Raw genomic sequence first — 9,677 nt, forward strand, 5'->3', positions numbered from 1 at the left:
TAGGTGTGGCACTAGTTAACATTGGCATGTAAGTTAGTGTGTAAGGCAAGACAACATTTACAGTCCAGCCATGAATAGATTTAGGCTGGTGGTCACAGATCTCTCTAAGTGTGCATGGTTTAGTCTATGGCAGTCTACGTTATGGAAAGGGGAGGTAGAGTGGGGGGGGGGGCTTTCTGGAGTAGAGTAATTGCTCTGCACCCCACCCCTGCCACACTTACAGTTTTTGTTGGTGTCTGTTGACTGCTGGCTTCCCCTGCGGACACTCGAAGACGCGTGTTGGAGCCGCCAATGCAGGAGCCGCCCTTTGCCTCTGGCCCTTAGCTGCATGGGCTACGGGACAGAGGGCTGCCCAGGTCAAGTACAGAATAAAGATGGGTGGACCAATGGGAGCCGGAGGGAGGCGGGATTGGAGGGGAAAGTTGGGCCGGAGCATCGCGGACCTTGCGGGCTACCATGGTTGAAATGATGCTAAAAATAATCTGCATGGGGAGGGGATGCACATCGCTTACCTGGGGCCATGGTGGAAATGCTACAGGAAGCGCCGTTGCAGAGGAAGTAGGCCCTCGAGCACAACACGTGCAGTTAGCCAATGGGAGCCGGGGGGAGGGCAAGGGAGGCGGGATTGGCGTGGAAAGTTGGGCAGGAGCATCGTGGACCTTGCGGGCTGCAATGGGTGAAATAATGCTAAAAATAAGCTGCATGGGCAGCGGAGACACATGGCTTATCTGGGGCCATGGTGGAAATGGTCCAGGCAGCGCGGTTGCAGAGGGAGTAGGCCCTCGAGCACAACACGTGCAGTTAGCCAATGGGAGCCAGGGGGAGGGCGAGGGAGGCGGGAATAGAGGGGAAAGTTGGGCCGGAGCATCGCGGACCTTGCGGGCTGCCACTGGTGAAATAATGCTAAAAATAAGCTGCATGGGCAGCGAAGGCACATGGCTTATCTGGGGCCATGGTGGAAATGGTCCAGGCAGCGCGGTTGCAGAGGGAGTAGGCCCTCGAGCACAACACGTGCAGTTAGCCAATGGGAGCCAGGGGGAGGGCAAGGGAGGCGGGATTGGAGGGGAAAGTTGGGCCGGAACATCGCGGACCTTGCGGGCAGCCATGGGTAAAATAATGCTAAAAATAAGCTGCATGGGCAGTGGAGGCACAGCGCTTACCTTGATACTCTAGAGTACAAAAATACTCTGAAGACATACCATTTAGAACATCCTTCAAGAAACATGTGTGTTGGACACCTTGAGAAGCATCACTGGACAGGAAGCTCAAATTAAACCCCTGACCTTCATTCCTGTGGCAAAACTCCTTTGAAGGAGTTGGCAACTAATGTGATCAATGCCATGTTTGTTCAATTGTATTGGAATTTTGATCACATTATTTTATTGAATGTTTAGTATGTATTTTATCTTGTTTTCTTTTTGAGATCTGTTGTAATGAATGTTTTAATCCAAGTCACAATAAATACAAAAATAAAAAACAATTTGTTTTTTTTTCCCAAAAACATTTTATTAAGTTTTACAATTCAATACACAAATCACAATGTAGCAACGAGCGCGAGACATAACATGTTGACATGTTTCCTAGGGTGTTTGTCAATTCCAGGGACAGCTAACAGCATCATAACTCTGTGGTTGTCCATTTTAAAACCATTCAGGCCCCATCTAGCGCTAGTTTTCCTGCTTTCGGCTTTTCTTAGGTGTGGCCCATTGTTCAGTAGAGCGGGCTGCACTGTAGTCATCTGGTGAGTGGGGGCCTCCTCGTAAGGGTTGGGAATGTAGCCGCAAAATCAAAAAACGGGTCCCAAGTGGTCAGGGTTCTGTTCAGGGCGTCTGCTCGGATAGCCGCAATTTTCTCAGCTACTGCTATGTCCCAACATTTGAACCACCACAACGCTATCGATGGCCCCCTTCATCTTTCCATAGTTTGGCCATTGCGATCTTCGCTGCTAGGAGCAGGTGAGTGCATAGACTGGATCTCTGCCGTGACATTGGGTATGTGCCGTTTCCGGTTCCCCCAATAGGACAATCCCCAGATCCCAGGGTAAGGAGAGCCCAGTGATATATTTAAAGGAATGGTTCGCCTAAAATTTTTATTTCAAAAATAGATGGGCAATATTAAAAAAAATATACTCGCACTTTTTTTTTTTTAATTCCTATGTAAAATTTTGAGCTATTCAAGCTCAAAATTTGCAAAAGCAAGCACATGGGCGCATCCATTTTGTGAAATGGATGCCCGCCTGTGCTGGCTTTTGCTTTTGCGGCACTAATGAAGGAAAAGCCAGCCAGCTGTAGTAAACAAAAGCTACCACTGGGTGGCTTTTCCTTCATTGGTGCTGTATGCGGAGGATGGGGACCGGAGACTACAGGCAGAAAAACTGCAGCTGCATCTCGGTAAGTGCTATTTTTTTAATAAAAATAAACACTAGCTGCAGTTTTTTTTCTAAGTTTTCCGGGCTGGAGGAGCCCGGAAAACTTAGAAATAAAACCGCAGCTTTAAAAACGTTGTATTTATGTTTGCGGTCGCTTTTGAAGAGACCGCAAACATAAATACAACGTTATTGTGTTTGAAAACGCTGCGGTTTTTCTTTCCAAGTTTCTCAGGCTTCTCCGGCTCCTCCGAGCCTGAGAAACACGGAAAGAAAAACCGCAGCGTTTTCAAACACAACCGCGTGTGTTTCTGCCTGCCTTGGCTTTCACTTTGGGTCTCCGGTGCTCCCCCAGAGCACCGGAGACCCAAAGTGAAAGCCAAGGCAGGCAGAAACAAACGCGGTTGTGTTTACATGCCGCAGTGTTTCTGCCTACAGCTGATTTCCCATTTGGGGCTCTCTGGTTCCCCACGGGGAGCCCTAGAGCCCCAAATGGGAAAGCGGATTTAGGCAGAAACACTATGCGGTTGTTTTCTGCAATGCTAAGTGCTGCAGTTTTTCTGCCTAAATCTTCTTTCCCATTTGGAGAGCCCCAAATGAGAAAGCAGATTTAGGCAGAAACACAAAGCGGTTGTGTTTGAAAACGCTGCGGTTTTTCTTTCCAAGTTTTCCAGGCTCCTCCAGCCTGGAAAACTTAGAAAAAAAAACGCAGCTAGTGTTTTATTTTTATTAAAAAAAATAGCACTTACCGAGATGCAGCTGCAGCTTTTCTGCCTGTAGTCTCCGGTCCCCGTCCTCCGTGTACAGCACCAATGAAGGAAAAGCCACCCAGTGGCAGCTTTTGTTTACTACAGTTGGCTGGCTTTTCCTTCATTAGTGCCGCAAAAGCCAGCACAGGCGGGCATCCATTTCACAAAATGGATGCGCCCATGTGCTTGCTTTTGCAAATTTTGAGCTTGAATAGCTTTAAATTTTACATAGGAATTAAAAAAAAAAAAGTGAGTATATTTTTTTTAATATTGCCTATCTATTTTTGAACCATTCCTTTAATGTGTTTAGTATTTCTCTCCAATACATTTCCGCCTTCGGACAGTCCCATACCATGTGGAACAGTGATCTGGGAGCCGGGCAGCCACGCCAACAAATACTAGAAGCACTTGGATTGGCCTTCTGAATTTGGACTGGGGTCATATAGTATCAATAACATAACTTATATCCCCCTTCCCTATTTGTGACGCATTGAGAGCTTTTGTGCAATCTCGTCCATATTTTTCCCCACTCTTCAACCTCTATTTAAGGACCTAGGTCTTTTTCCCACTCCAGCATGAATCTTTCTTTTTTTCCCGGGTCTGATCTGTCTAGGAGGCGGTAAATCGTGGAGATCCTACCCCTGCTAGTTGGTGTAGTTAAAGCGAGCTCGAGAGCCGTCGAGCCGTCAAGCCTCTAGCGCATTTTTCTCAAATTAGCCTACTAGACATCCAGTGCCTGATCTGGGCATAATGGAATCTTTCCCGTTCCCCTACCCCAAATTTTCTTTACATCTCTCAAAAGTGATGGGGGTCCCCTCCTCTAGGAAATCACTGGTTTTACCTAACCCGCCTTCTATCCAGGGCTGGAACTCTCGCAGGTGCCTACCCGGCGAGAAGTTGGGTGTTATTCCAGATAGGGGTTAACGGACCCACAGAACCATGAATCCCCCCACCTCCGGGAAGCAGCTTTCCAACACTGGCTCGTGACTGCCGTGGCCACTAAGGGGCCGCTGTTAACCTGCGGTTTTATGTTTGGTAGGTGTGGGAGGTAAGAAGTGAAGGTGGATGGTATGCCATTTATCTGTAGGGCTGGTGCCAGAATCCTGTTGATTTTACTAATCTTTGGCATAACCCATCCTGATTCGTGTTACTGGTGCAATACGTCGACACACACAAACCCCTGCTTGAACACCCCTCCACTGCTCCCTCCAAAAGTGCCTTGAAACTGCCATGAACAGTGTTTGCTTTTCAAAAATAAATTAAAAGATCTTTATTCTGCTTTTCAGCGGGAGGTTTCCAGATAAACCTTGCAGTAGCCGTTTGAGGCTCAATTGTAGATGGCATCTGTATTCTAAACTTTAATTGTGCCTAATTGAGTTTTTAAATCCCAATTTATCTTCCAGCGTACACTAATGTTTTAGAAAAACAATTCTCCAGCATTGGATCTTTCATGGATTCACATGCTTTGAATATTCCCCGTCGTCAGGCTGGGAATCCCAGCCTGACGACGGGGAATATTCAAAGCATGTGAATCCATGAAAGATACCAATGCTGGAGAAATGGAGTTACAGGTAAGAAACTATTCCCTAATTTCCTTTGGTCTCGATAAAAGTTTACATCATGTAAAATTATATAAGTGGTAAGCATTCTCAGAGATCGACCCTATTTTAGTATAATTATAATAATAACATTGTATCGAAACATGCTCTGAGAAGAGCATTGCCTTCAACTTTACATACGAGATGATTTTACAAGTTTTGTAGTAAAATAATGTGATGCCAACAATTTCCATGCCTTATACTTAAAACATTATTATTTTGCTTTCTAGTGTCACCAAACGCGATCACTTGAACAAAACCGAAAAATAGCTAGAAGAATCTTGCAAGAAAAGGTGGACATATTTTACAAAGGGGAAACCAGTGAACTGTGCAAAGAAAAACTAGAAGGTGAAAAGAAAAAACAAGAAAAGAGAAAAAAGGCAAATGAGCTCCTTGAAAAGAAGAGACAGTTTAAGGAAATGCTTGCCAAAGATGTTGACAATAAATAAATGTAACCTGGAGAATGTTGGTGCATTTTCAAACCTAACCGGTTTGCAATGTTAGACATGGAAACGAGCAAACATACGTTTTAAATCTCACGTAAAAAAACATTTGTACATGCATAGAGTGATTTGCTAAATGCTACTAATACATTTTGCAGGATACGGCTTCTAAGGAGTCCCCTGTGACTTGCTGCAACTTTATGAAACATTTCAAACTTGGCTTCCCCAAAGCATAGTGTTTTCAATTTCTCTGGACATTGATTAGGGCCAAACCACCAATTGGGGCTTTGAAGTAAGGGAATGGTCATTATTTTTTCTTGTGTCCTACTTTTGTGTGGCTGTTGAGCACATCTTACTTTTAATGCAGGCCTGTATCATATGGGTAGGCCACACTCTAGGAATAAGATGTATGACCAATCTCTCAGTATAAAATGCGCTGCTCTATTCTGTATCCAGATGTTATCATTTTGCACTACACTGTTCTGATACATTAACACAGATCAGGTACAAATAAATACTAAAACCTGAGAAGATTCTTTTCTCTTGTGTGAAACCCAATTGCTCCAGCCTTTAATTTCCATCACTTGATTGTTCGCAATCGAGATGTTGTTGCAGGGTTAATTACTACCATAAAACATATCTGCACAAAATAATCTTATTTACCCCTCACCTCCCTTCCCCCCTTCCCTTCAAAGTCCTTTCCCACACCTACTCTCTAACATCAGCTCCTATTCTGGTGAAATGCATCTTGCTCGGTAATATTAGTGAGAAATACAAACCTAACACCTTCTTTTACCAGTAAAATGTACTACATCAGGTTATCTTTTCAAGAACTGTACTGTTATGAGTATTGGATACAATTTGCTACATTTGAAGGAACACAAAATTAATGTAAAATTCTAGAAGTCTGGTATGTTTGTAACCTTTAGGAAAAGTTATGTTTTCTATAAGAAGGTTGTTTATTTTAATTCCATTCTTTATTACAAAAGTATGTATTTCAAGAGCACTCTCTTACTCTTCTTCTCTCTCCTCCCCCCCCCCCCCCAAGCCCCTGTCCTTTTCTCTCACCTCGCTTATCTGTCAGTTTCATGGTTTGGAGGTCATTAGAAGCAAGCTGTTGCGTCTGTGTGCTTGTCCCTGGTGCAGTTGCGTTTGGCAGACGGGTGGTGATGGACGGCTGCCAATCGCGCGTTTTGCTTGATGAGTATAGGCTTTCCCAGCCCCCATGGCACTCTTCTTTTTTCCACCATCTTATTTTTGCAGGATTCTGAGAGACGCTCAGGGGAGTTGGTGAATCTGCCTGCTTATGATCAATGTTACTTGCAGACATGAGGATGAACAGAGTTGGTAATCGTGAAAGCAGCGGAGGCCGCTTCCAGTGACGTTACAATAGTGGTTTCGTGGTGGAGCCCGAATCCTGGTCACTACTATGAGGGCTGGTAGCTTTGCTGTATAGGTTATACTCTTAACGTCTTGGCAAGGTGATAAGACTGAGGGAATTAAGTTGCAAGGGAGGGATTGATGATGGCACCAAAGTGCAACCTCCCTCTTTCCTCCATCGCCTTTACTTTTTGTTGGATTTGGTCACCACTTGTAAGAAGTCAGTTCTATCTCTATATTTCGTGTCGTTCGATGGAGTTTGCTGAATAGTGTCAAGTCTGCTGTAGAGGTGTGTGGTATGGCAACTCCCTAAAAGACAAAAACCCAAAGAAAACCCGTGTTTAAAGGTTTTGCCCAGTCAGAATTTCCAGCACTGTTCAGTTCTGGTCTTTATCAAGTGTGTATTTAATTTAAAAAGTGTCCTGATATAAAAGAAGCAAGCCTGAGTCTTCTTCCCAGACAAAGTTATTGCACGTTAAAATATTTAATGTAACTCACATGTAGAGGATAGCTAGTTGCAAGTGATGGCTTCAAATCGCTACCCTCCCCCCTGTAGATGCAACAAAATATTCTTAAACGTTGACAAAGCAATGTTTAATTTACAATGAAACCCCCAGTTACAGATTTTAGTGCTGGTGTAAGGTGATAAATTGCTCCATGGCGTCACCTGGCCTGAAGGAATTATTGTACTAGCAGGTGGTCATGTATGTCCTTAACACTGCAATGTTTGTGACTTGCGGAGTACAAGTCATTGAAGATGCAAGATTGCCTGTATTGTGAGATTATTTTCCCTAAATAGAGAGGTCCAAGGAAATCAGATTTTTTTTTGTCCAATTTTGTTGTCAAAAGTATGAATGTGGGTGATATGATGGTGCATTTATAACACGCCTGTACACAAGTGTTTCTAGGTGCGACAAGACAAGGAGGGGGAAACAAAGGGAGGACAAAATAACGATCTTACGAGGCAGATCGTGCAAGTGCGGGGAAGAGCAGTGCCAGGGGGAGGGGAAGGGGGAAGTGCAGTTAACTCGCAAGTGCAGCCAGTGGGTGTCTTATAAGTGCAAAGAAAAAGGACTGTAGGGTTGCAGATCAGACTCTTAAGTGCTGGGGAGCCCGGAGGCAGTGCAAGGGCAACTGGACATGCAGGAGCCTGCACCCGAGTTCAGAGGGTGACCAGGTGAGCAGTGTGCAGAACAGTCAGGTGAATCAGCAGGGGAGAGGAAAAGAGAAAGCGGAATCGAAAAGGAAGGTCTTGAGTTGCTTCTGGAACCGGAGGTGATTCTGCTCATGTTTGAGAGAGGCTGTTCCAGAGGGAGGCCCCAGCTGAGGAAATAGATGTGCCCCCAACTCTCTGCTTGGAGAAGAGCCTGACCCTCAGAGTTGGAGGTGGATGAGCGGTTTAGTGCGAGAAGGAAGATGTTTTGAAAGAGAACGTTGGAGGTAGAGCGGTCCCAGGCCCCAGAAAGCCTAGAGGTAGAGCCGGAAAAGGGCCCTGAGTGGGCAGCCAGTGAGCGGAAAGGAGGGAGCAGGTGTCCCAATGAGGAGGATCTCAGTCTGGCTGGCATTAAGGCAGAGATCATTGACGGCACACCATTCCTGAATTGAAACACGTGTCTGGGGTTGCTGTTGGTACTCTTGTTCAGAAAAAAAAATGTTTGGGATATTTCTCCTCTGTGAAAGATAGTGAGCTAAAGAAGCTGGGTAAGGCTCTAGTTACCAGGACTGATGTCTGGCAGAGGGACTCCCAGGACCCCCCTTGTTAATTTGCTGAATTGCGTCCTGACAGTCTGGTATTAGAGAAGAAGCAGAGGTGGCTGAGGGGAGCCTGAAAGAGAGCAGAGTGGCACCTTCATAAAATTGGCACAGAAAGGAGTGGTGCGGTGGGCAAGAGGTGCCAGGTAATGGTTGTAGAGCCAGGGAGAGAGCTTGGACCCCTGGTGAACAGCACAAGTAGAGAGAGATAGATGGAAGAGAGAAAAGACCCCAGTTGGACCGGAGAGGGTCGGTCTGTGAGAAAGAAGGTCAACCAGGCCAGGGCCTGATCAGTAATATCAAGGTAGTCACAGAGATGATGGAGCAGGATGGCATGGTTGACTGTGTCAAAAGCAGAGGACAGATCGAGTAGAATGAGGACCGAAGGGAGATTGGAGTCAAGATTGGAGAGCAAGTCTTCACAGGTGTTCAGGAGAGCAGTTTCCGTGCTTCTGGCAGCTCTGAAGCCAGACTTGTGGTCATGGAGGCAACAAACCAATTCAGTATGTAGGTTAAGCTTGGAGATGGCCAGCTTTACCAAGAGTTTGCTCAGGAAAAGAGTGTTGGGGATAGTCCGATAGATAGCTGCAGAGGAAGGATCGGCCAAGGGCTTCTTTAGAAAGGGGTGCACAAGAGTGCTTAAGGGGGAGGGGACAATTCCAGTGGCAAAGGAGTGATTGGAGAACTCAGCTAAGGCTGGAGCAAGGGTGTTTGAGAACCTGTTTTGACGAGACTTTCATTGATCAGACTTGTCTAGAAACATGTCTGGGGTGACCTGGGGAAATTAGGAGAAAGGAGGAGGAGAGACAGCCTCAGACGGGCCAGGAGTGGTAGAGAAGGAAGAAGAGGGGGGTGGACAGGATCTCATGAGTTTTAGTAGTGAAGTGACAGGGCAAGGCCATGCAGGGGGCATGGTAGGAAACAGGAGAGGTAGAGACTGCAGCAGGTTTGCCCAGCTCCTAGCAGATTTTTAAAAGTTTTGCCGAGTTGTAAGGTGCCGCAGAGACACAGGCTTGGATGTTGGCTCTATTCTTAGAAAGGATTGAGTCTATGCTGTAGGTGGAGCAGGCGGCGGGCCAGTTTGTCAAGGGGTGTGCCCTATGCCCTCCACTTTGTCTCTGCCACCCTACCCTGGTGTTTAAGGCACAAGCTTCAAGGGTCGGATGACCGAGAAGGTAGGTAGCAGTGCTGGAGTCGACTTGACCTGCGGGGAAAAGAGAGAGGTGGGAAGAAAGGAGAAAGTGATCACTCTAAGAGAGGAGTGGTGAGAGGGCTAGAGAAGGGGAGGTCTGAGGAGATCAGAACATCCAGGATGTGCCCTGCAGAGTGAGTCAGGCCAGATGGAAGAATGTTGGAGATAGAGATGAAGGTTAGAGAGGGCTTTCTCATG

General features: G+C 46.0%; 1 protein-coding gene across 1 annotated transcript in view; it reads left to right on the plus strand.

Annotated features, from left to right (window-relative positions):
• Positions 1-5,686, plus strand: part of MTRFR (mitochondrial translation release factor in rescue) — a 141,797-nt gene extending 136,111 nt beyond the window's left edge. Inside the window, exon 3 of the mRNA XM_069619664.1 lies at positions 4,943-5,686. Coding sequence (XP_069475765.1) covers positions 4,943-5,161 — 219 coding nt within the window. The 3' untranslated portion in view covers positions 5,162-5,686. The remainder of the gene's footprint in view (positions 1-4,942) is intronic.
• The last annotated feature ends 3,991 nt before the right edge of the window (positions 5,687-9,677 follow it).

This window comes from Ambystoma mexicanum, chromosome 10, assembly GCF_040938575.1.
Source record: "Ambystoma mexicanum isolate Mex_15411 chromosome 10, UKY_AmexF1_1, whole genome shotgun sequence".
Taxonomy (NCBI): Eukaryota; Metazoa; Chordata; class Amphibia; order Caudata; family Ambystomatidae; genus Ambystoma; species Ambystoma mexicanum.